Source organism: Myotis nattereri, assembly GCF_964212035.1.
Source record: "Myotis nattereri genome assembly, chromosome: 12".
Classification (NCBI taxonomy): Eukaryota; Metazoa; Chordata; class Mammalia; order Chiroptera; family Vespertilionidae; genus Myotis; species Myotis nattereri.
This window is the reverse complement of record NC_138087.1, coordinates 81,490,459-81,515,565: the sequence shown is the minus strand read 5'-3', so window position 1 is coordinate 81,515,565 and position 25,107 is coordinate 81,490,459. Positions and strand designations below refer to the sequence as shown.

The 25,107-nt window shown below is 66.5% G+C and overlaps 1 protein-coding gene across 2 annotated transcripts in view; it reads right to left on the bottom strand.

Annotated features, from left to right (window-relative positions):
• COL5A1 (collagen type V alpha 1 chain) overlaps positions 1-25,107 on the bottom strand; it is a gene marked incomplete at its 5' end in the record, with an annotated part of 97,334 nt that overhangs the window by 19,371 nt on the left and 52,856 nt on the right. For both annotated transcript variants that reach the window (XM_081104051.1, XM_081104052.1), the window contains 26 exons: positions 85-138; positions 661-768; positions 1,466-1,519; positions 1,693-1,800; positions 1,885-1,938; positions 2,887-2,994; positions 3,089-3,142; positions 3,260-3,313; positions 4,590-4,697; positions 5,771-5,878; positions 6,473-6,526; positions 6,621-6,710; positions 8,060-8,167; positions 8,976-9,029; positions 12,367-12,420; positions 13,380-13,433; positions 13,834-13,878; positions 15,839-15,892; positions 15,996-16,040; positions 16,913-16,966; positions 18,869-18,922; positions 19,854-19,961; positions 20,455-20,508; positions 21,271-21,315; positions 21,983-22,036; positions 22,706-22,750. In XM_081104051.1, the coding sequence (XP_080960177.1) occupies positions 85-138; positions 661-768; positions 1,466-1,519; positions 1,693-1,800; positions 1,885-1,938; positions 2,887-2,994; positions 3,089-3,142; positions 3,260-3,313; positions 4,590-4,697; positions 5,771-5,878; positions 6,473-6,526; positions 6,621-6,710; positions 8,060-8,167; positions 8,976-9,029; positions 12,367-12,420; positions 13,380-13,433; positions 13,834-13,878; positions 15,839-15,892; positions 15,996-16,040; positions 16,913-16,966; positions 18,869-18,922; positions 19,854-19,961; positions 20,455-20,508; positions 21,271-21,315; positions 21,983-22,036; positions 22,706-22,750 (1,782 nt within the window). The remainder of the gene's footprint in view (positions 1-84; positions 139-660; positions 769-1,465; positions 1,520-1,692; positions 1,801-1,884; positions 1,939-2,886; positions 2,995-3,088; positions 3,143-3,259; positions 3,314-4,589; positions 4,698-5,770; positions 5,879-6,472; positions 6,527-6,620; positions 6,711-8,059; positions 8,168-8,975; positions 9,030-12,366; positions 12,421-13,379; positions 13,434-13,833; positions 13,879-15,838; positions 15,893-15,995; positions 16,041-16,912; positions 16,967-18,868; positions 18,923-19,853; positions 19,962-20,454; positions 20,509-21,270; positions 21,316-21,982; positions 22,037-22,705; positions 22,751-25,107) is intronic.

Sequence of the window (25,107 nt, the reverse complement as noted above, 5' to 3'; positions counted from 1 at the left end):
GAATAACCCCCCGGAAAGAAAGCACAGGCTGCAGAGGCAGGTCAGCATCGGGGGGACGGACGGCTCAGGGCCTCAAACACCTACCGCGGGGCCGGGCTCTCCGGGGGGACCGGGATCTCCGGGGAAGCCGACGGGACCCTGAAACGGAGAAAGAGGCGCGTGCAGGCCGTCAGCCCTGGCCGAGCGCACCCGGCCCGCCAGCGCCGCGTGAAGGCCGCCCCGCCCCACCCCCTCCCCCCCCCCCACCCCCGCCCCTGGAACAGCCTGCGCCTCTGAGGCCGCCGTGCCCTTCGCCCCGGGAGCCCTTCTGGGCATCGTCCGAGTCCCACACGAGCCTGGGGCGGGCGGCCAGAGCCTGCCCCCCCGCTCCCCGGAGGCCGACCCTTCCTCTGAGCTCCCGGCCGGAACCTGGCTTCTCGCACATGCAGCTCAGGAGCCGCCCTGACGCTGAGCCAGGCGGCAGCAGGAGGGGGCGTGGGCACGTGGGCACGGCGCCCTCCCTGCCCGCTCCCTGTCCGCTCAGCTCCGCTGCCTGGGCTCGGGCTCGGGGTGAGAACCTCCAGGCGCTTCCCGGGACCCGCCGCAGGATGATGGAGGGGCTCCGGACCAGAGCCCCTGCCCAGCCTCGGGCGTGGGCGCCGCTGCGGCTCAGCTACTCACGGGGCTGCCTTTGGGGCCGTCGTCGCCGGGCGGGCCTTTGGGTCCAGGGGGTCCAGCAGCACCAGAAGGGCCCGCCTCGCCCTTCTCCCCCCTCTCGCCTTTGGGTCCCTGCAGGGAAGGCCGCGCCATGAGCCCAGGGCGAGGCGCTGGCCCGCGGGGCCCTGGGTGGCACACGGTCCCCCCCACTCCCCGGCTCAGTGGGCCTGGTGGGGGGTGGGGGCTGGGCCTCAGGGGCTGGGCAGCTCCCCAAGGAGCCACTGGCTTTCTGGGGCCTCGGAGGCTGCAACTGCCTCTGGGGGAGGGACCGGCCTGGACCAGACGGTGGGCAGCACGGACCCTGAGGGGCCCCTTCTCTGGGGTTCATGGGGCGGGGGGGGGGAGCAGCTGGATGCCAAGGACACCTCTGCCCACCAGCCGCCTCCTGGGCCCCAAGGACCCCCCAAGGGAGTTCACGTCTGACCGCAGGGGTCTGAGGAGTCCCTCTCGGGGCTGCGGAGGGGACACTGCCCACAGTTACCGCAGCCCGTGGAAGGGCCCGGAACACCACGGCCACCCAGCCACCTGCAGCCGCCAGTCACATGTGCTAACATCTGTCTGCACACCCACACACATGCACATACATGCACATGGGTGCACACACGCACACGAACATCTACACACGCACACACGTGCGCCCTCCTTTTTGCAGCGCCCATGAGGGAGGCACAAGAGGACCCGTGGCTCCGATTCCTGGATGGGAAACCGAGGCAAGCCGGAGGTCCCTCCTCCCCCCTTGCACGGTGCCCCCCCCAGCCCACTCACTCACCGGGGGGCCCCCTTCTCCGGGAAGGCCAGGCTCTCCAGCTTCGCCAGGCTCGCCCTGAGGAGGAAACGCGGTCACGTGGGGCCGAGAGCAATGGCCCCAACACCCGTGTTCTTCACACACACACACACACACACACACACACACACGCACACACATGCACACACACGCACACACATGCACGCGCGCGCACGCCCTCAGGGGACACGGAGACGCGGGGACGGAGTCACCTTCTCTCCCACGGCTCCAGGGTTGCCTATTCCTCCGGGGGGGCCTTGCGGCCCGTCAGCACCTGGCGCTCCGGACGGTCCTCGGGGGCCAGGGGGGCCGGGGGGGCCCTAGGAGAAGGAGGGCATCGGACACGGAGAAATGCCGACTTGGCCGCAATCGAAGCCGGCCGCCGCCCGGTCCCGCACACTTACCATCTGGCCCACGTCGCCCGTCTCGCCCTTCTCGCCCGGAGGCCCCGGCAGGCCCTGCGAACAGGAGGGGGCTGAGCAGGGCAGCACGCCCGGCCCGCACCCCCTGCGACCGGCTCCCAGCACCGCCCGGCCGGGCAGGGGCCTCGGGATGTGAGTCTAAGCGCAGCGCTAAACACGGGGACACCCTGTGACTCGGCCCGAGTCGGCCCAGGAAAGAATGAGAGGAACGGGCGAAGGATGGACACAGGCTCATCGCGACACCCCAAACAGGAGACCTGCCAGCCGACGGCAGCGGAGGGTGCGGGTTCATCAGGCACCGCCACGCCGGACACGACGCAGCGACCACTCCCCACGGCCTCAGGGACACAGCGACCACTCCCCACGGCCTCAGGGACGCAGCGACCACTCCCCACGGCCTCAGGGACGCAGCGACCACACCCCACGGCCTCAGGGACGCAGCGACCACTCCCCACGGCCTCAGGGACAAAGGCACCACGACGCCTTCGGAGAACATTCCGTGGCAGCAACACGACACTGACGTGTAAGGAAGGGGGCAGCTGGGTCCTGACTCCCCCCACGCACGACGGGATTCCGCTTTGCAGAAACCAAATAAAGTCACCGTGTGCATCTGTGTGTGACACGCACACGCGGAAGGCGTGGCCGTGACATGTGCCCCGTGTGTACAGCTGGCGCTCCCAGTGTGCGCTGAGAGGTCACTGCTGTTTCCGTACAATTGCCAGCACTTTCCAATGTTCCTACTATGGCCACGGAAGTGAGTGTCACGGCTTAACGTCGGTGCGGGCACCTCTGGGAGTGTGGGACCTTGCAGCCATTCCAGTGCATGGGAGCCTCGGCGGCCCCTGCAGCCAGCCTTGGTTCCCCCTTTCTCACAAAGACAGAGGGGAGGGGAGGGGAGGCAGGGCGGGGCAGGGCGGGGCAGGGCGGGGAGACAGCAGAGCGCAGGCACGGAAGTGGACCCCACCACCCACACTCCCCAGTTACCTGCAGCCCCACAGGTCCAGGGGGCCCGGGGAAACCTCTGGGGCCTTCGTCACCCTTCTGCCCGAAAAGGCCCTGCTGGCCCCGGGGCCCCGGCTCTCCGTCCGCTCCCTGTGGGGACACGAAGGGCGGGGTGAGGACTGCCTCCTGCTGCCCACGGCGGAGGGGTCGTGGGGTCTGAGCGGCGGGGACCGCAGATACTCACCGAGGGGCCCGGCTGCCCGATGGGGCCTTGAGGACCCGTGGGCCCCGGCGGACCCTGTGGGAACAGACAGACACGGCTGCTTCCGGAGCCACAGCTGCGGCCCCGGGAGAGGCCGGCGGAGCAGGCGGGGCGTCCGGGTCATCAGCTCCGTCCCCGCCGCGTGGGCCTTACCTGCTCTCCTTTGTCCCCCTTGCTCCCCTTCTGCCCCGGCTCCCCGATCTCTCCCTGTGGGAAGGGGTGGGAGATCCGTCAGCCCCAGACCATTCGGGTCTGGTCTGCTCCCGCGATTCATTTATCTTGGCGGCTGAGAGTAACCGCCCCTCCACAGGGTTCCCAGGGGAACCGCTCCCGTGGTTTGATTTCCTGTTTAATATGAGAGCTGAAAGCGACGAGGCCCCATCTGACGCTACACAGAACCTGAGCCGATGGGAAAGGCGGTGAAATCCCAATGAAAACATTTACTCCGCTTGTCAGGGTGTCTGACAGCTGCGACACCTCGATTCTACGCTTGCAGAGAGCCACCCCGTCCCCCCGGTCCCCCGTGGGCGGCTGGCTCCACCACGGACACGCGGCCCCGTCTGCAGCGAGCTGACCCCTCGGCAATGTCACCGGGGGTGTGGCACGTGGAATGTTAAGCGGAAGAGCTGAACCCGGCGTCTTCATTAAACAGTGTATCAGCTGCCAGCGCCACAGCACAGCGTGGGATCAATGTATCAGCTGCCAGCGCCACAGCACAGCGTGGGATCAAGGTATCAGCTGCCAGCGCCACAGCACAGCGTGGGATCAATGTATCAGCTGCCAGCGCCACAGCACAGCGTGGGATCAATGTATCAGCTGCCAGCGCCACAGCACAGCGTGGGATCAAGGTATCAGCTGCCAGCGCCACAGCACAGCGTGGGATCAAGGTATCAGCTGCCAGCGCCACAGCACAGCGTGGGATCAAGGTATCAGCTGCCAGCGCCACAGCACAGCGTGGGATCAAGGTATCAGCTGCCAGCGCCACAGCACAGCGTGGGATCAGTGTATCAGCTGCCAGCGCTGGCCACGGTCAGTCACAGCACCGATCAGAAGCCGTGGCCCTAGTGAGTGGGCGGCTAATCCTTCCAGGGCGGTCGTGACCCAGCCGCCGAGTGAAGCTCAGTGAACGGGAAGAATCAGGACTCGGTTCGGGGCATGAACTCCCCGCTCGCTGCCCCCAGCGGCCTGGACCTGGCGCGAGAGGGAAGCTGGCCCCAAGCTCCCGCGAGCTCGGTAACAAATTACAATACCGATGAGGCCGTCTCATACATGAAAGGGCACTTGGATCTCGCTTATCACCACCCGCGCGTGAGCTATTCCGAAATCACCCATGAACTCGGAGGGAGGGCGCGGTCGCCCTGCCCCTGGAGCCCGTGTCTAAAGTGGCCGCCCTGCTCCGGCCTCCGGGCACTGGCCAGCGGCCGGCACCCGCTGCCGGGGCAGGCTCGGGGCTCGGGGCAGGAGGGGCCTCGGCTCTCCTTACCTTATCGCCATCTTCTCCGGGGGGGCCCACAGGGCCGGCCGGGCCGGGGAGCCCCACCGGACCCTGGAGGCCATCGCGACCAGCGGGGCCTTGTGGGCCTTTCTCGCCCTGAAGAGGAGAGAAGACCCACCGTCACACGCAGCTCGTCAGCTCCGCCCCGGGAGGCCCCGGGCAGGGCGGTGCCCCGTCCCAATGGACTTCAGCCAGACCGCTGAGGCCCACCCTCACCACCGCTCCCAAGCAGCACTGCCCCATCCTTGGGGGGCTGCTTCCACAGAGGGGAAACTGAGGCACCAATAGTGAGCAGCAGAGCCTGGATCCAAAGCCGGCCCAGCAGTCCCCGTGCGGGAGCCCCTAAGCCTGGGACCGGGACGGCTGAGTCCCAGCCTCTCCAACTTCACTAGCCTTGGTTCTCTGCCAACACCCTCCCTGCCCAACACGCATGCACACACTCACGCACATTACACACGTGTGCACACACACACATTACACACATGTGCACGCCCACCCACACTCACACGGCACACACGTGCACACCCACCCACACTCACATACCACACACGTGCACACACACTCACATTACACATAGTGTCGGGTCTAAATGCCATCAGCCCTGCGACAGGGCGCTCCCCGCGTGCGCCTTTCCTGCCTGCGCCTCCCCCTCAGCTCCCACGGAGCATCTCCCCTTCACAGTCCCACACCAGGCCCTGCCGGGGGTCTCCGTGGGGTTCACTGGGACGGGGTGATCCAGGCCCAGAAGAGGCTTCTCATCTTCCCATCACACGTCTCCCGCCTTCTGTCCTCCACACCTGCCCCCGACCACTCAAGGAGGCGCCTGCCCAGAGCCTGGGCCCAGACGAAGGCAGCCCCACTTTGGACACTGTCCCAGCCCCCGTGCCAGCACGTGTCGGGCACAGATGCGCAGGTGTGACTGGCTGATCTTGCCGGGAGCTGCCCAGCACCCTACCGCTCAGGAGACCCATGAAAGAACCTGGCCAACTTAGGGACCCGCCCCCCGGACCTCAGTCAGGACACACCTGGCCCATACACCCACCTGGCACACACTCACCCACCCAGAGGACCTCAAACCACCTCCTCCCCCATCCTGCAGCCCCCAGGTGAGTGGGAAACCCCCAGGTGAGGGGGAGGGGGGATCCCTGGCGCCTCCAAGTGGTACTTACCGGCGCTCCTTTCTCCCCGGCTGGCCCTGGGGGTCCCTGGGGCCCAGGTCTCCCTGGAATTCCGATGGGCCCGGCAGCTCCGGCTGGACCTCTCTCCCCCGGAGATCCCTGGGGCGGGCAAGAAAGAGGTTCGTTTCCAGGCTCCCCAAATGCACCGACTCCCTCAAGCACTGCGATCCACCAACCCCCTCACTCCAGAGCCCTCAGTGGCTCCCTAGTGCCTTCCCAGACTCTTTGGTCCTGTGTTTGAGGCTCTGCGTTTCTGCCCCCCCACCCGGTAACGGCCTCTCTCCCACAATTCCAAGCACATGCCTGTTAAACTGATATTAACAGGCAGCAGGTGAACGTACCTTGACCCCCGGCTCTGGGGTCGGCCTCCCACCTGTGCGGGCTCAGCCCTGCCTCAGCGGCCCCGGGCGTGCGGACAGCCCACCCCTGAGCCCAGCTTAGAGGCCGCGGGGCTCCGTCCGCTCCCTCCCGCGGCTCCCGGCCCCTCCCAGCTGCCACGCAGCCACTCGGCCTCCCTCTCAACTGCCCGGTCCCCACTGGGCCTTCGCCACCTGCTGCCACTCAGGACAAGCTCCCGTCCACCTCCCCCCAGGCCTCCCTCCGCCACGCCTTCGAGGACCCACGGCGGGACCCCATCTTCCCTGCAGGGTGGGCTCTGAGCCAGAGGACGGGAGGCTGTGGGGGAACACTCACCGCGGGGCCCGGCGGGCCTGGGGGGCCCTCGCTGCCTTTCAGTCCAAGTGCTCCCTGCCAAGCAACGAGGCCGGGGTCAAGGGCGCGGCGGGGAGAGGCGCCCGGGCTGGGCAGTGTCCGCTCCAGCCCCCGCCGGCCCCTTACTCACCACTGGACCGGGGAGCCCTCGGTCCCCGGGGAAGCCGCGCAATCCGGGGGGGCCGTCCTTCCCGGGGAGGCCAGCGGGGCCTGGGTCCCCCTGAAATGAGAGCCACAGGTGGTGAGCAGGGTCGGGGCCGGGGCCATGGGAGCTGCGGGAGGGGGCACTTCCGGGCTTTAAAGGAACCGGAGTCCTGACTGGACTCGCTGGTTGGCAGCTCCGCGCCCTGGAGCGTGGCCCAAGCTGGCACCTGGGGGCCCGCGGTCAGGCCGCCATGCGTGGTTCCGGGGACGGGGGCTGGGCAGAGCGGTTCCGCCCATGTCCGCCTTCCTGTGGATTTGGGGTCCTCAGAAGAGGCAGCCACAGCCAAGGGTTGGGGCATCGCCCCAAAGGCAGGCGGCGCCAAAGGCTCTTGCTTCAAGCCCTAAACCACATTCTGCCAAGAGGCCCCCCGGGCCTGAGCCTTCGTGTGGGTGCATTAAAGCTGCGATCTCTTCCAGAACTTTCTCTGGGGCCCAACATGGGAGCGCTGGGGCCTCCAAACCGGCTTGCCCTTAACCTCCTTTCCAAACTCGGGGCGGCCTCCGCGGACGGGACCGACACCTGCACCTGCCTGTTCCATGTGCAGACACATCTACTTAGAGGCCATGCGCACGCACATCTGCTCTTCAAGTGTGTGTGTATTCAGGTGTACGTATGCACACACACATACGTACACACACACACACACACGCACACACATACGTATGCACGCACGCACGCACATACGTATGCACACACAAACACACATACGTATACACACACGCACGTACACACATACGTATACACACACACACATACGTGTGTGTAATGTTTTCAGTATTTCTTCACTGGCTGTACTTTACTTTATTAGTAAGTCTGCTCCCTTGCACGTGGCCGTGTGAAAGGCTGGAGAGCTCGCATCTCCTGTGTCACTCACAGGAAAACTGAAGGGAAGGCCGGCTCATTTTTACGCTGACCCACAGGAATTCCGCCCCCCCCCCCCAGGCTGGGGCGGGGCTTCCCGGGGACAGAGGGACTGAACAGAGGGACGCAGAGCCACGGCAGCCGGCAGCCGGGAGGGAGACAGAGCGGCACCCTCCTCTGTTGTCACTGTCTATTCTTCTGTCCCTAACGGTGGGCATTGTTTAAAGGGTCGCTGTCCAGAACACACACACAGAGCACTGCCCAGGCAGAAGGGCAAGGACGGTTTGATCCCCAGACCCTTTAGGTCCAGCGCTGCGGCGGGTCAGCCCATCCCCTTTCTAATCGGGAGCAGGGGCTACGCTCATGGTCGGGGCGGGGGCCGGCACGGGGAGCGCCTGTCCGAGAAACGACGCGTCCATCAGCGAAGAGCAGCAGCAAACAGACCACACACAGCAAGGATCCCGGGGAAAGCCCGGGCTGGCGAGGAGGTCTGAGCGACTCACCTTCGTCCCTTCTTTCCCAGCAAGGCCCGGGAGGCCCTGCTCCCCGGGGGGGCCCGGGGGCCCCGGGTGGCCACGCTCGCCCATCGGGCCAGTCTCCCCGGTGGGACCCTGTGGGAAGATCAGCATCAGCCACAGCTTTCCAGGGACGCCCAAGGGAGCCACCTTCTATTCCTCAGTCTAAGGACAGGCCTGGCTGCGGAGGCCAAGGGCCCACGGCACGCCCACACCCTCGTCCTCACGTGGCTTTGCAAGTCTCCCCTCTGGTCAGAACCCAGGAAGGAGAAGCCCAGAGGCGCCACGCCCTGGTCCTGCTTCCTGGGTGTCGCAGGGAAACAGGGCAGCGAGGGCGGCCACGTCGGCCACGGGAGCGGCTCAGGCCCACGCTCCTGCAGCGCGTGGCTGTGGCGGGTCCGTGTCTCACTTCCTGTCCATTAGGTGTGAACGTCCCAGGACACAGGGTGACGAGGGTGACAGCCCTGCCCCATGCTCTGAGCCGCCGGTCCTGCCGGGCCCCTCCTCTCAGGGCGGAAAGCATCAGAACCACGGGACCAGGGCCGGGAGCAGGCGGCCGTGGACGCCACAGCGAGGCTGCGGGCACAGCTGGTCCCGCCCGGTCTGGCCCCAGGTGCCTGTGGGCTCGGGCAGGGCCTTCATGCTGCTTGCCTGGCTCATGGTGACCGTCCCCAGACCCGCCCCTCTGTCCGACATCTGGCTGCCTGCACGGAGCACGTGTCCGATGCTCACCAGCTTCGCCGGACGTCAGCGTGTCGACTAGCAGGACCTACCCCTTCAGCTTCCTGGGGAGCTGGCACCTAAGCCGTGGGTCGCCCTTTCAGATGCGTGTGTGTGTGTGCGTGTCTGTCTGTCTGTCTATTTGCGTGCATGCAGGTGACACGGAAATGACACTGCATCTCACCTGAGGGCCGACCACGCCTGGGGGTCCTGGGGGGCCGGTCTTGCCTTGGAAACCCTGTGAAGAGAGAGTCGCATGCTGAGACGGCCGCAGCGGCCCATACCCCGCCCCCCCCCCCCCCCCCCCCGCCGCCGCCTGCGCGTTCCCACGGGGGCTTGTCCCCCACCCGGTCCCATCCCCACGTGTCCCCACTTCATTCAAGGGGACCTGTTTCTCTTCTTCCGCCTTTGCATGGATTCACGAAGGCAATGGAGCCAGACCCAGCAGTTTCACTGGCTGCTCCCATCGCTACGCTTTTGTGCCGAGAAATGGATTTTAAAACCATTCATCTTCTCTGGCCAGCGTGGCCCCGTGAGTGAGCGTGGACCCGTGCACCAGGAGGCTGTAGTTCGATTCCCCGTCAGGGCACAGGCCTGGATTGCAGGCTCGATCCCCAGGGCAGGGAGTGCAGGAGGCAGCCGATCCATGATTCTCCCTCATCATTTATGTTTCTATTTCTCTCTCTCTCTCCCTTCCTCTGAGATCCATAAAAATATATTTTTAAAAAACTGTCACGTTTATAACGTCACTAGGTGTGTCATTTTCTGAGCAGGTCTGATGCCGTTTCCAGCGTCCGGATCTGGACTGGGCGCACCGCTGGGCTGCGCCTCATTACCGACTCCGCGGAGACCGTCCTGCTCCTGTCGCGAGCGCCTCTGGTGCGGGACGGAGATGGGGACGGGGGTTACAGCCGCCCCCCCCCCCCCCCCGCACATCCTTAACCCAGGAGCGCGCACGGCTGCTTTCCTAACGCAGCGTTTGCATGTCATCAGCTTGAGTCCCCGGGAACCCCGTGTCTGCTCTGTACACTGGCACGTACGCAACGACCCGCATTAACGCCTCGGGGCTCCCTGCGAGGAGGGCCCGCGGGCAGGCACTGGCGATGCCACGCTCAGCCACGCCCGTCCCAGCCACGCTCAGCCACGCTCAGCCACACCCAGCCACGGCCGGCTCAGCCACACTCAGCCACGGCCGGCCCAGCCACGCTCAACCACGGCCAGCTCAGCCACGGCCAGCTCAGCCATGCTCAGCCACGCCCAGCCCGGCCACACTCAGCCACACTCAGCCACATTCAGCCACGGCCGGCTCAGCCACGCTCAGCCACGGCTGGCCCAGCGCCCCCGCATTTCTGAGGGGCTCCGCTTAGGCCCAGCTGGGCTGCTGGCGAGGGCGGCAATGGCCATTTTAAAGTCGTTTCCTCTGCAGGCGGCGCTTACAGGGTCAGAACCGGGGGAGCTGACAATTCCGGGGCTCCCTGCTCAGGGGCCAGGAGGGCAGGGGCCTGGGGGGCGGGTAGGCAAGAAAGGCCCCGGCTTGGTCCTCGGTTGGGACCACCCGTGGCTGCGGAGGATGGAATGCGTCCCTCACCGAGAAAGGGTCAGGGCTCACACTCTGGGAGGAGAAGTGACTGTGGCTGCTTCTGGTTTATTTTTATTTTTTTAATCCTCAACCGAGGATATTTTTCTATTGATTTTTAGGGAGTGGAAAGGAGAGGAAAGACAGAGAGAAACATAAATGCAAGAGAGACACTTCGATGGGTTGCCTCCTGCAGGCGTCCTGACCAGGGCCCGGGCTGGGGAGGAGCCTGCCACCGAGGTGCGTGCCCTTGACCAGAATCGAACCCGGGACCCTTTGGTCTGCAGGCCAACGCTCTAGCCACTGAGCCACACCGGCCAGGGCTGCTTCCGTTTTTAGGGGAAGAACAAAGCCGCGCCCAGGAGGCCTCGGGCTCCCCGCGGAGGCGGCCCGTCCGGGTGGGTCTGAGCGGGTGCCCTGCGCCTACGGGCGGCCGCGTGGCAGAGGCAGCAGGAAGCGCCTGGGAACTCGCCCCGCACAGAGGCCGCGGCCCCCCTGCCAGCCTCTCTCCAGAGCAGCCCAGGGTCTGGCTCCGCGGAGCGGCCGCAGAGAAAAACGCACAGCTCAGAGGCAACGTTTTCATTTTCCCATAAACCACAGAGCAAAGCAATCTCCATTCATCAGCCGCCTCGCCGCGCGGGGAGCAGGGAAGGTGCGATTAAATAGGCTCCATCACACGCACAGAGGCAGAGGGATTTCTTTAAAGCCGGCACTGAGGAACGGATTAAACACGGCATCAAAGCCGCCCTCCGCGGAGGAGGCCGCCCGCCCGTGTGCTGGGCCCCGCAGAGGCCTGACCCGCGGGAGGGGCTGCGGAGAGATGTGAGCGCTGCCCCCCCAGCACCCCCACTGACTGCCCCCCGCCCCCAGTGCGGCCACACGGAGCCCACCGGCCCTGTGAGTCCTGAACTGGCTGAGCCCGGAGCCTCAAGGGCACTGGTGTGTTCAAGGTCACGGTGTTCCCACACCCACTGCGGGGACACGTCTACCATGGACACAGCGTGAAGCTGGACCAAATCCCAAGTGGCTCACAGGCAGGACATTCCCTGCTTTTCTTACAACTGGAAATGTCAGGTCCTTCGCCCTCCAGCTGGCCAAGCCCGCAATGGGCATCGCGAAAGGCAGGGCCAGGTCGGAGGGCAGCCCTGATGGCCAAGCCCACAACGGGCATCGCGAAAGGCAGGGCCAGGTCGGAGGGCTGCCCTGATGGCCAAGCCCGCAACGGGCATCGCGAAAGGCAGGGCCAGGTCGGAGGGCTGCCCTGATGGCCAAGCCGCTGGTCAGCAGCATGCAGGTGAAGGGCCCTCCAGGCCCCCCTGTGGTCAGCCCCGTGGCCGGAGGACCTGGCTGGACAGCCAGCGTTGGTGCCAGGCCCACAGCCCTTCTCCTGGATTCTTGTTGGTTTGTTTGTTTTGGTAATCCGCACGTGAGGGTATTTTCCCCATTGATTTTTAGAGCGAGTGGAAGGGAGGGAGGGAGGGGGAGAGAGAGAAACATCGATGTGAGAGACACATGGATGAGTTGCCTCCCGCAGGTGGATGGAACCTGCAATCCAGGTACGTGCCCTTGACTGGGAATCGAACCCTCAACCCTTCGGTGCATGGGCCGATGCTCTATCCACTGAGCCACCGACCAGGACCTTCTCTTGGGTTTTAGAGCGAGAAATAACCGAGCAGCAGCCGGCCATGGGGAGCCCCACTGCATCCAGTGAGAGAGGCAGTTCGAGGCGCTGCACCCACAGTTCTTTGGGGGGAAGGGGGGTGCCCGTGACATTTTGTTTGGATCCTGATGGTTTTACATGTGACCTTTGACCCAGCGCGGTCGCCTGCCTTCTGCACAGAGATGTCACGTGTGGCTGGCCTGCGCGGGCTCTCCACGGACAGGCCTCACCCCGGGTCGGAGGACGGACCTCGGGGGCCACCCCCAGGCTGACACCCTCCCCCAAGCGGGCAGGCGGGGGGAGAGGCTGGCCTGCCGGTGCCCCCGCGGCGATACTCACGGTCTCGCCTCTCTGGCCAGGGTGTCCCGGGAGCCCGTCCTTGCCGGGAGGGCCCTGGGGAGAAGCAGAGGGGACGGGGCTCAGCTCGGAGGAGCCACAGTGAACGGCCGCTTCTTTCCCGAGGTGGCCCCGCCGGGCAGGGTGACCGGGTGCCGCGCAGGAGCCTGGCATCGTCTCCTCGAACCCGTGCAGCCGCCTGAGGTCACAGTGCTGCCACCCTCACCTCGCAGCCGGGGAAACTGAGGCAGGGAGCGGTCAGCAGCTCCCTGAGGTCCAGCCCGTGGGAGGTGCGGGTGCACGAGGCCCCAGGCCCGTCAGGGTCAGAGGTCAGCTCCTTCCTAACCACAGCCCCACAGGGCGCCCATCAGGCAAAACCCCCACTAGACAGGTCTTCCTTCCTGCGTGGAACTGCCCCCCCGCCGCCCACAGTGTCCCACAGTCCCAGCCACGGGCCCGGGAAGGGGGCCTCGGCTGGAGATAGGAGGGGCTTTGCTCTGCCCTCGAGTCAGGACGAGGTCAGCCGGGGCGGGGGCGGGCCTGGCCGATGGCTGGTGTCCTGGCAGAAACAGATCTGACGACACGGCGACAGGAGAGGCCCGTGGGGGTGAGGGCGAGATGGAGGGCGGCCTGTAAGCCCAGCTGCCAGCAGCACCAGGGCCTGGGGTGGGGTGAGGGGTGGGGCCCCCAGAGCCTCCCAGGAGCGAGCCTGTGCACCCCCAGATGGCACTTGGGCTGGAGGGTGGGGAGCTCCTGGCTGTGTGTAAGCGACCGGGGCTGTGCTACTTTGTGACGTGGCCCCAGGACCCTGACAGAACCCGGCTGGGAGAGTCCACGGTCCCGAGGAGAATGGGATTCAGGCCCCCCACGCGGCTCCCCCAGCGCGGAAGGGTCAGGTGGACGCAGCCACAGACGCTCCGCCGGCAGCCCGCCCCCCGCTCCCAGGGGCTCCCCGCCCGCTGACCCACCACCATGTGGAGGCCGTGTGGGGCCCCAGAAAACCCCGTGTTACTTACCGGGGGGCCCTTGGGTCCAGGAAACCCCGTGGGTCCTTGGGGCCCGTTTGGTCCCTGGGGACAGAGGAGGGCCAGTGTGAGGTCAGGCGGCCTCTCGCCAGCAGGCGGGGGGCTCCCGAGGCCTCGGGGTTCCGCTCCGCACACAGGCCCCGTCCTGCAACCCCCACCGCGACCCCGTCAGCTCTAGGCCCCCTCACCAGGGCCGACACAGAGGTCCGTCGGGGGCCCAGGGGGCCGGTCGCAGGGCAAGGCCCCTCGGGCAGCATGGAGCTGAGGACCAGGTTCCCGGTGGACCCCCCAGACCAGGCCAAGTGGACGGTGGCCGTCCTCAGAGAGGACCCGGCTCCGGCCCTGCTGCTCTTTCTCCCGGCCCGGCTGCCCCTCTCCCCGCCTGGACGTCAGCGGTCCCTCTCCCCGGCCCACCCGAGGTCCGCAGGAAAGGGTGGGTGCTCACCCGTTCACCCGGGGGGCCGGCCGGGCCATCGCCTCCAGAGTTGCCCTAAAGGGAGCAAGGACAGCGCATGGGTGTTTATAGCTGTCTGATGGGAGCCTCTGCCACGGCCAGGGTCACAGCCCTGCCCTGTCACCTGCCCCCGTGCCCTGTCACCTGCCCCTGTGTCCTGTCACCTGCCCCCGTGCCCTGTCACCTGCCCCCGTGCCCTGTCACCTGCCCCCGTGCCCTGTCACCTGCCCCTGTGTCCTGTCACCTGCCCCCGTGCCCTGTCACCTGCCCCCGTGCCCTGTCACCTGCCCCTGTGTCCTGTCACCTGCCCCCGTGCCCTGTCACCTGCCCCTGTGCCCTGTCACCTGCCCCCGTGCCCTGTCACCTGTCCCTGTGCCCTGTCACCTGCCCCCGTGCCCTGTCACCTGTCCCTGTGCCCTGTCACCTGCCCCTGTGCCCTGTCACCTGCCCCTGTGCCGTGTCACCTGGCCCCGTGCCTGCTGTCAGCCCCCGTGCCCTGTCACCTGTCCCTGTGCCCTGTCACCTGCCCCTGTGCCCTGTCACCTGCCCCTGTGCCGTGTCACCTGGCCCCGTGCCTGCTGTCAGCCCCCCACTCTCAGTACAGAGCAGAGCGCCGGGCCCTGGCCCACGCCCCCAAAGGCCACCTGTCCTCTACACACAGCTGACAATGAGCTGCTGTCACGGCTGTGACACTCCCAGGGGACAGCCTCCTGTTGTGGGACAGAGGCTGAGCCCAACCAAGAAGACAGGACCTGGGTCTATTGCAGGACCACCTCTACCCCCACCCCCACCCCCACCCCCACCCCCACCCCCACCCCCACCCTCACCCCCACCCCCACCCCCATCCCCACCCCCACCCCACCCCCTCCCTCACCCCCACCCCCACCCCCACCCCCACCCCCACCCCCACCCCCACCCTCAACCCCACCCCCACCCCCACCCCCACCCCCACCCCCACCCCCACCCGCACCCCCACCCCCACCCCCACCCCCACCCCCACCCCCACCCGCACCCCCACCCCCAACCCCACCCCCACCCCCACCCCCACCCTCACCCCCACCCCCACCCCCACCCCCACCCTCACCCCCACCCCCACTCCCACCCCCCCACCCCCACCCTCACCCCCCACCCCTACCCCCACCCCCACCCCCACCCCCACCCTCACCCCCACCCCCACCCCCACCCTCACCCCCACCCCCACCCCCACCCCCACCCCCACCCCCACCTTCACCCCCACCCCCACCCCCACCCCCACCCTCACCCCCACCCTCACCCTCACCCCCACTCCCACCCCCACCCCCACTCCCACCCCCACCCCCACCCTCACCCCCACCCCCACCTTCACCCCCACCCTCACCCTCACCCTCACCCTCACTCCCACCCCCACCCTCACCCACGTGCAGGGCCATGGCGACAGCTGCTCTGTGACGGCAGCAGAGCTCCCAGGTGGGCACGGGGACCAGCAAGGCACCCAGAGCTCATCCCAGACGGTGGCACCGCAGCCTCTGAGGGCAGTGGGTCAGCGCAGGGCGGGCCAGGACCGGACCCAGGGGCCTTGCGGCGAGGTCACTCCAAACCCACCCTTGGCGCTGTCCCCGCCCCTCGCTCCTCTCTGGGGGGTGGGGGTAGCTCAGGCTCTCGCCCGGCGCCAGCGAGAACTTCCTTTAGATTTCCAGCAAAGGCCTCTCTGTGGCTCCCCCCCCCCAAAAGAACAGGCCCCCCCAGCAGAAGGGGGCGCAGCACCGTCCGGTCCCGAGCCCAGCGGGGTGTGCCCTCCAGCGGGGGCTCCAGCACTGGCTGCTCCCTGCCCGCCCGCCCGGCCCGGCCACAGCCTGCGATTCAATCTGACCCCACTGGTCCAAAGGCTGTGGGGGGACCAGCTCCTTCTTAAATGCCCCCCAAAGCGTCCGTCCTTGTCTTGTTTCCCAGGAAAAGGCCCTGAGGACCCCCAGGCACTCCCTGTGGCAGGGCGGCCGCCACAGGAGCCGGAACGTACCTTGGGGCCCGGCTTCCCCGTGATGCCCCGCGGGCCCCTCTCACCCCGTGGACCCTGCACAGAAGGGAGAGGAGAGAGTCAGCTCAACCCCCGGCTCCAAGCCCGCCTCCCCCCGCCGCCCCCCACATGTGCCCTCAGCCCAAAGGGGGGCGGTTACCGTCGGGCCTCGCTGCCCCCGTGGTCCCGGCTTCCCTGGGGTGCCCTGCAAGAGAAGGGGGGGCGGCTCAGTCGTCGCCAACACCGCCTGGGCGGCGGCCTCTCCTATCAGGAGCCGCGTCTTTGTTTCTTAAATAGATTTTTATTGATGTCAGAGAGGAAGGGAGAGGGAGAGAGAGAAACATCAGTGATGAGAGAGCATCATGGACCGGCTGCGTCCTGCACGCCCCACACTGGGGATGGAGCCCGCCACCCGGGCCTGTGCCCTGACTGGGAATCAAACCCTGAGCTCCTGGTTCACAGGTCGAGGCTCAACACTGAGACTCGCAGGGAGTTGAGCCCGGAGCTGCGCTCCCCCCGCACGAGGCTGCTGAGGTCGGAGGGATGCTCACCGGTTACCCGGTTTCTCTCCTCCAGGCATCTGCCCCTCCCCCTCCCCCGCCCCCTCCCCTCGTCTCCCTCTCACCAGGGCGGGCCCTCATCACCGCACAGGAGACAGCCAGCCCCTCACACCATGTGTCTGCCACGGGGAGGGTACGAGCCATTACATTCTCTACAGGCTCCGACCAGCCCCGCGCATTTCACACATAAGCCCTGCGTCTCCCTCGCGGAACTGGGCTCCCGGGGCTGTTTTGCATTTTCTAAACCTCAGGAGACAGAGGCGCTGGGTGTTTATTTCTTTTCTTTCCAGAAGCAACGAGGTAAACTCTGGTAAAGGCAGCTTCCCCGAGGCACGTGGAGCCACGGACGGACGGACAGGCCCCCGTCCCTCCACCACTTCCAAGGCAAACTCCGGAATCGGGTTCCGGTTTCTGGCCGCCCGTCCGGGAAGGAGCCGTGTGCTCAGTCGTCCCGGACAGTAAACCCACTAGGTCTCTGCGCAGCAGAGGCAGCCGCCTGGGGCCATGCGGTCCTTACCCGGCCGCCCTTCTCTCCGTTGGCGCCCGGAAAGCCAGGAAATCCGATAGAGCCCTGAAAGAGAGGGGGTGGAGCCTGAGGCCGGGCCAAACACAAGCTCTGTGTGCGAGCCAGCGAGGGACGCGGTCCCGGTCCCCAGCCTCCGACCCTCACTCCTCCATCCACCCACCACCCATCCACTCACCCACCATCCATCATCCATTCATTCATCCACCCATCCATCCATCCATCATCCATCCATCCATCATCCATCCATCAATCCATCATCCATCCATCCATCATCCACTCACCCACCCACCATCTACCATCCACCCACCATCCATCATCCATTAATCCATCCATCCATCCATCCATCCATCACCCATTCACCCATCTACCCATCCATCAATCCACCATCCATCCATCCACCCACCCACGCACCCACCATCTACCCACCATCCATCCATCCACCCGCCATCCATCATGCATTAATCCATCCATCATGCATTAATCCATCCATCCACCCACCCACCCACCATCTACCCACCATCCATCCATCCACCCACCCACCCACCATCTACCCACCATCCATCCAGCCGCCCGCCATCCACCTCATGAGCGTTTCCTAAGCATCTCAAACTCCAAATCTAAAAACCACAACTGCGTCCTGTGTTTCCCCTTCCCCCTCCCTCCACACCCTCCTCTCTCGTGGCCATGTCTTCAAAGAGCTGGTGTTCTGGGAGAAAAGGGAACACCTACAACTAAGATTAACCGGCGACAGCGTGTGAATCTCACACTTGGGACACCGCTCACTGCACCTGTTGTCACGCTCTGCTGTCTTCCGGAATGCCGCTAAATACAGCGCGGCTGCGAGTCAGAAATGAGCGCAAATCGCGCACCACCTGGAGCCCTAGATATAGATCTGTCACCGCAGCACTCCACGCGGTGCAGGGGACAGCTCAGAGCCCACACTGTGCACGGGGACGGCTCAGAGCTCACACGGGGCAGGGGACGGCTCAGAGCTCACACAGTGCACGGGGACAGCTCAGAGCTCACACTGTGCACGGGGACGGCTCAGAGCTCACACAGTGCACGGGGACGGCTCAGAGCTCACACCGTGCACGGGGACAGCTCAGAGCCCACACCGTGCACGGGGACAGCTCAGAGCTCACACTGTGCACGGGGACGGCTCAGAGCCCACACTGTGCACGGGGACAGCTCAGAGCCCACACCGTGCACGGGGACAGCTCAGAGCCCACACCGTGCACGGGGACAGCTCAGAGCTCACACTGTGCACGGGGACAGCTCAGAGCCCACACAGTGCACGGGGACAGCTCAGAGCTCACACCGTGCACGGGGACAGCTCAGAGCTCACACTGTGCACGGGGACAGCTCAGAGCTCACACAGTGGACAGGGACAGCTCAGAGCTCACACCGTGCACGGGGACGGCTCAGAGCCCACACTGTGCACGGGGACGGCTCAGAGCCCACACTGTGCACGGGGACGGCTCAGAGCTCACACTGTGCGCGGGGACGGAGGGGAGAGCCCACACTGTGCGCGGGGACGGAGGGGAGAGCCCACACTGTGCGCGGGGACGGAGGGGAGAGCCCACACTGTGCGCGGGGACGGAGGGGAGAGCCCACACTGTGCGCGGGGACGGAGGGGAGAGCCCCACGGGTGCGCGGGGACAGAGATGAGCCTAAGAACCTGACTCAGCAGGTGCCTGAACCCCTGCCCTGGGCACTGTCTATGGCACGTCGCCCGCCCACGGGGCGCTTCCTGTCTTCAGGGGTCTCTGCTCTCAAAGTGGCCTAGAACCCTGAGCTGACCCTGTGCCCATTTCCAGACCTTGTACTTCCCACGGGCCTGAGCGCAGCTGACACAGCGACGCGGGCCCTCTGCATTGTCACGCAGGCGAACGGTGGCAATGCCGAGGGCGGGCGGGGGAGGGCCGGGGGAGGCCTGGTCGTACGTACCTTTGGCCCTTGTCTTCCTGGGTAGCCCGGCAGCCCCGGGACTCCGAGCTTTCCCTGCGGAGACAAGAGGCGCTGTGTTACGGGCCGCATGGCGTGTCTCCATCTGAAGGACACGGTCTCACGGGGGCCCCTGACTGGCCTGGGATCGACCACACCCCCTCCCGCCCTGATATGAAAGGAGAGGCCCCGGCCCGGCCGTGTGGCTCAGTGGTTGAGCATCGACCTCTGAACCAAGAGGTCACGGTTTGATTCCCGGTCAGGGCACAGGCCGGGTTGCAGGCTCCATCCCTAGTGGGGGGCGTGCAGGAGGCAGCCGGTCCACGATTCTCCCTCATCATGGATGTTTCTCTCTCCCTCTCCCTTCCTCTCTAAAATCAATAAAATATATTTAAACATAAAATATAATAAAAAATAAAAGCGAAGGCTCTGCGAGAGGGGATCGAGCCCTCATGAAGCAGAAGAGGCCGGAGTCAAAGAACCGTCATCGACGCGACCAGTTCCAGCCTCGGGCAGACGGAGGGAGTGTGGGCTGCGCATGGGCCATTCCCGTGGGGGCATTCCCGTGGGGGCATTCCCGTGGGGCCATTCCCAGGGGGGCATTCCTGGGGGGCATTCCTGGGGGGCATTTTGCGGAGGCTGAGTGGGGAGATGGGAGCCAAGGGCAGGTGTAGGGCTCTGCACATGGAGAGACCAGCGGGGCTGTAGCTGAGACGGAAGCCCGGAGCTCCTGGGGGGTGGGGGGGGCCCCCTGGGACTGGAAGGTGCTCCGAGGACACACTCAGGTGAAAGGGGCGGGTCCGTCCATAAATGTGAGGGCGGGAGGCGGCAAGAGCGTCAGGGTGAAGCCAATGGATGGGCCTGTGTCAGGAACCGCAGCGCCCACGTGCGGGGGGCTCAGCCTGACCCCGACCCAGCCCGCACCCGCGGCCACCGGAACGGCCGTCCGTCCGTCCGCAGGAAGTGCCGCGCGCCCTGTGCCACGTACCTTCTCCCCGGAGGGTCCCAGGGGACCGGGGTCGCCGTTCGGACCGCCGCGCCCCTTGGGGCCTTCGGGGCCGTCCTCCCCTCGCGGGCCGGGGGGGCCGATCTCCCCCTGCAGGTCAGAAAGAGAAGGTGAGGGGCCCCGCCGTGTGCACCCCCCACATAGGACGCCCACCAGGCTCGGCCCACGGATCCTGAAGCCGACGAGGCCAGGGCCCCGCTCCCTCCGCACGGAGCTGGCGGCTGCTGCTTCGGCCGCACCCCCCCACCCCACTTCCAGCAGCAAAACCCATGGAGCCAAGTGAACTGCTCTACAGCCCAGCGGACTGGTCCCCACTGAGCACCGGGCAGGGGCAGGGGCGGGGCCGGTGAGCACACGTGACCCCAGTCACCCGGTGGCCACACGGGGACAGCGGAGAGCTGCAGGGAGGCGGAGCGCCAGGTCTCGGGCTGGGGGGGGGGCGGGGGGGGCGCCCTGCCTGCGACCAGGGATCGTCAGAGGCGTCCCCCGTCCCCTCCGCTGTGAGACGCTGCCCCGTGCGCCCCACACCCCGCCCCCCCAGACTTCCCCGCAGGCCGGCGCCGCCCCTCCCGCCAGTACTCACCCGGTCCCCCTTGATGCCCATGTCTCCTTTGAACCCCGGGAAGCCGTCTTCTCCCTGGACGACGAGAGAGGGGACTGGGTCTCCCACAGGAACCCGCTCCCCGAGGGCTGCCCCACGCCATACCCGCCACGTCCCCCGCCAACAACCCCCGTCCGAGCCTCTGGGCCCAGGCACCGCGCTGGGCACGCTGGAGGGAGGGTCTGAGGCTCGTCCTGTCCCCTGTGACGTGTGTCTGCCCCGTGACATGTGTCCGTCCTGTGACGTGTGTGCGTCCCCCGTGACGTGTGTCCATCCCGTGACATGTGTCCGTCCCCTGTGACGTGTGTCCATCCTGTGACATGTGTCCGTCCCCTGTGAAATGTGTGTGTCCGTCCCCTGTGACATGTGTCCCTGCTTTGCATTCACAGGCACGGAGCTCGAGGGCCAGGCTGTAATCTGCAAGCTGGCCCGCTGGCGGGAGCGGCCCCTGCCCAGCCTGTGTGCCCGTCTCTCAGGTGAGCGTATGCCCACTGCAGGTGCCCGGCGACAACGGTGAACATCTGAGGCGGGAGCGGGAGGGAAGTGCCCCCGAGAGGAAGGGTGGCTCCGCCGGCGCCTCCTCTGAAAGGATGGGCATCAGCCAAGGGGCCGGGGGGGCCGGTCCTGCCCGCGGGGCTGGCCGAGGACCAGCAGGGCCCGAGGTCCCAGGACGCAGGCTGCCCTGCACGGGAGTGGCACACTTTGGGGGTTCGCGGACACCAGCGGGTGCTGGCGACCTGACACGAGGGGGAAGGGTTGTGGGCCAGACAGGGCCGCCCGGGGAGGAGGGACACTCACCTTCTCACCCTTTGTGCCCTTCAGACCACGGATGCCATCCGCCCCCTGCACAGACACGGGGAGAGTGAGCGCTCACACCTCGGAGCCCTCGCCAGTCCTGGGTCCGAGCCCCACACCACAGCCAGCTGAGCGCTCAGCGTGGATGCGCAAGCCCAGCCGCCTCCCCTCAGACAGTCTGTCCTGCGTCGCCGTCTGAGCAGGAAGAGCTGCGGCCAGGAGGCCGGCACCTCCCGGGGCCCTCGGCTGCCAGCGGCCCTCGTGCGGCAAGAACTCCCAGCCGACTGGCGGTTCTGGGCTTTTCCCCGAGGCAGGGGCTGAGACCAGATGGAGAGACTGAGGGATGGGCTCAGACAGACAGACGGGAGCTGGCCCGGCCTCCGCCTGGAGCCCCGTCACCCCACGGCGCCCTGAGCCCGTCAGCCCTGCGATGAGGAGCCCGGGGCAGAGGAGACTCCATCCCGCCATCCGTATCGTCACAAACGCACCAGGGCTGTCCCGGCTCCGGAGCTGCCCTTCCCGGCTCCGCGGCTCACTCCCTGCCCCGCTCAGGCCCAGGACGGGCCCCAGGCCCCCACGCAGACGGGGGGACCGGGCTGCTCCAGGGTGGGCAGCAGGGACGGAAACGCTGGAGGAATTCCCAAAAACCGACACAGGTGCCCACAGTCCCAGCCCCGACCCCGACCCCGGACGACCCACAGCGCGAGCGCCTCACCTTGACTCCTCGGGGGCCAGGGTAGCCGATGGGGCCCTGGGGGCCAGGGGGACCCTGCAACCAAGGGAGAGACCATGAGCTCCACCTCGGGGGCGGGGCCTGGTGATGTCCCGCCCACTCGGGGGTCCTCCCACCAGCAAATCCCAGCTCCCTCTGAGCTGAGCTGTCATCCAGGTCAGACCCCGGGAGGGGCCACAAGAAGACACAGCCAGTGCCCACGGCCTCGCGCCCAGCCCACGGCAGAGGCGGGACACAGGTAGTGCCCTTCGTGACTGAGAACGCCACGGCCTGGCGCTCTGCGGGTCACGCCCCCGGGACTCGGGCTGGGCCGGGGAAGCGGTGGGAATCGGAAGGGCCGAGCTGTCATTACAGAAATGCGCACCCGCCACAAATAGCAGCGGGAGTCCCGGGTACTCAGAACACCCCGAAACGCCAACGGCTTTAACCCCCCGACTTGGGCCCTGAACACAGTCGATGGGCAGGAGGAGCCTCGGCCCAGAGCCTGCACGTCCCCAGTCTCTGCCTGTCAAGGTCGGCTGCACCCGCACCCCCACGTGTAGAAACCGAGGGGGTGGGACGGGGGGGACCCAACTCCCGGGGGAGTGTCCCCAGGACAGGAGAGGGCACAGCTGCCCCGCCTCCCTTCTGAGTGGGTGGGCTGGCCCGGGGCAGGGCAGGGCCGGTCGGCAGGGGGCGCTGAGGCCGGGGCGCGGCTGCACCCACCTGGGTTCCTTTCTCTCCGGGGGGGCCCTCTTTGCCAGGGTGCCCCTGTGGGAAAGAGAAGTCGCATGAGTCGGTGCCCACAGGATGCTCCTCCCCTCCCCTCCCCTGCGGCGGGCGGTCCTGCCGTGTGAGTCAGAGCCGGTCCTGCCGGTGCCGCCCACTCCCTTCCCCCCCACCACACACACACGCACACATGCACGCACACACACGTGCACATGCACATACATGCACGCACACACGCGTGTACACACACACGGAGCTGAGGTCAGGACCACAGCCCCGAGCACGCGTGGTCACTCCCGGCGGCCGGGCCCAGGCCAGTCCCTCAGCCGCTGACCTCGGCTGCTGCTTCCGCGAAACGGGAACACGGCCAGGCCCCGGCGACGGCGGGATCCACCGTGGAGGGGACCCCACTCCCTAACCCGCAGCTGGGCTCCAGGCCCACAGAGGCCCCGACGGCCGGCATCCAGCTGCCATCTAAGGCAGGTGGGTGGGGACAGCGGCCACCAGGGCCTTTGCTTCAGGTCACCCACTCCCAGGCCCTCGGGGAGCAAGCGAGCCCTCCGCCTGGGCAGCCCTCCTCCCCAGGGAGACAATCTCTACCCGCCGGGAGACCGAGCGTGGATTCGCCCTCGGGACGGCGCCCGCGACCAGCGCATGTCCGCCCTGAGCAAGTCCCCGCCATGGCTGGAATGCAGCCCACTCCTTTCTGGTTTTGGTTAATCCTCACCCGAGGGTATTTCCCACTGACTTTTTGAGAGAGTGGGAGGGAGAGAGAAAGAGAGAGGGGAACTTCGATGTGAGACACACATCGATTGGTCGCCTCCCACAGGAGCCCGACCAGGGCCGGGGATCGAGCCTACAACGGAGGCCTGTGCCCCTGACCAGAATCGAACCCGGGACCCTTCAGTCCACTGGCCGACGCTCTACCCACTGAGCCGCACCGGTGAGGGCCCGGCTTCTTTGCAGACGTTTGAAGCTGTGTTTGCAGAATGAGAGTGACTCTTGGCGGGAGGACTATTAAACATGTTCGGACAGAAGAGGGTCGGGAGGAACACAGGCGAGGGGCTGTTTCCGCGAGGGAAGCCCAGGCCGCTGCCCGCTCCCCGCTGTCTGCCTGCCCCCCGTGTTCTCGAACGAACCCCACTTCTATAACGGGAACTAATGAAGCTGAAATTACTTGCACTAGATGTTTTTCTGATTAAAAAAGCGGTATATGCTCATCGTACACAATTAGGCAAACGCAAAAGCAAATTAAAATCCTCTGCGCGCCCCTCCCAGCGCCGGGGCTCGCCCTCCAGCCGCCTCGCTCCGCAGCCGCCTGCGCCGTGGGCATCACGGGCGTGGCACGCGCTCATTTAGCATCGCACGCGGCTGTCCTCCGGTCCCGAGAGTCGGGGACCCGTGGTCACCGGCCCTGTGACGTCCCCGAGGCGCGGCTCGGCCACACGTGTCCCCCGCGAGCTGCTGACACGCCTCCGACTCCCGGAAGGAAGGCTTCTTTGTCCGCCCCCCACCCCAAGCCAAAGCCAAAGCCAAGGCCAAACAACTCGGGGCAGAGCAGCCAGAGCCTCGCCCGGGGCCGCACACCGGCTGCTCTGAGGGGCCTGTTTCCATCCTCCTTCCCGCCGAGCCCGCGTGAGCACGGCTGTGCGGCCCGCGGAGCTCCCCTGCGTCTTCGGCCCCGGCACCCTCGGGCTGAGCCAGCACAGCGCCATGCGGGCCAGCACCCACCCTCAGTGCTTGGTGGACCCTCGGCGGGCGGCCTGGAGGGCATCGTGCTCAGTGAGTAAGTCAGACAGGGAAGGGCAAGTGCCACCTGAAGGACAGAGGAAACCCACACACAAAACACAGACACAGAGCACAGCCTGGTGGCTGCCAGAGGGGAGGGGTTTGAGGGTCGGGGGCCAGGGGCCAGGTGGTTGGGGGCCCGGGGGCCGGGGGGAGGGCACAGGGATTGGCAGTAAAGATGGGCAGTTACAGGACAGGCCGGTGCCAAGCACAGCACAGGGAAGGCATCAGCAATATCATCCTAACTGCACGGTGGCAGGTGGGGCTGGAAGTGTCCGTGAAGCGTACAATGGGCTAACCACTGTGCTACACTGAACCCAGCACAGAACAATCCTGGACGTTAACTGTAACCGAGACAGAAACAGGAGCCCGGCTGGTCTGGCTCAGTGGATAGAGCGTCGGCCTGTGGACTGAAGGATCCTGGGTTGGATTCCCGATCAGGGCACATGCCCGGGTTGCGGGCTGGATCCCCAGTAGGGGGCGTGCGGGAGGCGCCGATCCACGATTCTCTCTCCTCATGGATGTTTCTCTCTCTCTCTCCCTCTCCCTTCCTCTCTGAAATCAATAAACATTTAAAAGAAGAAAGAGAGGCGTGGAGTCCACAAGAGGCC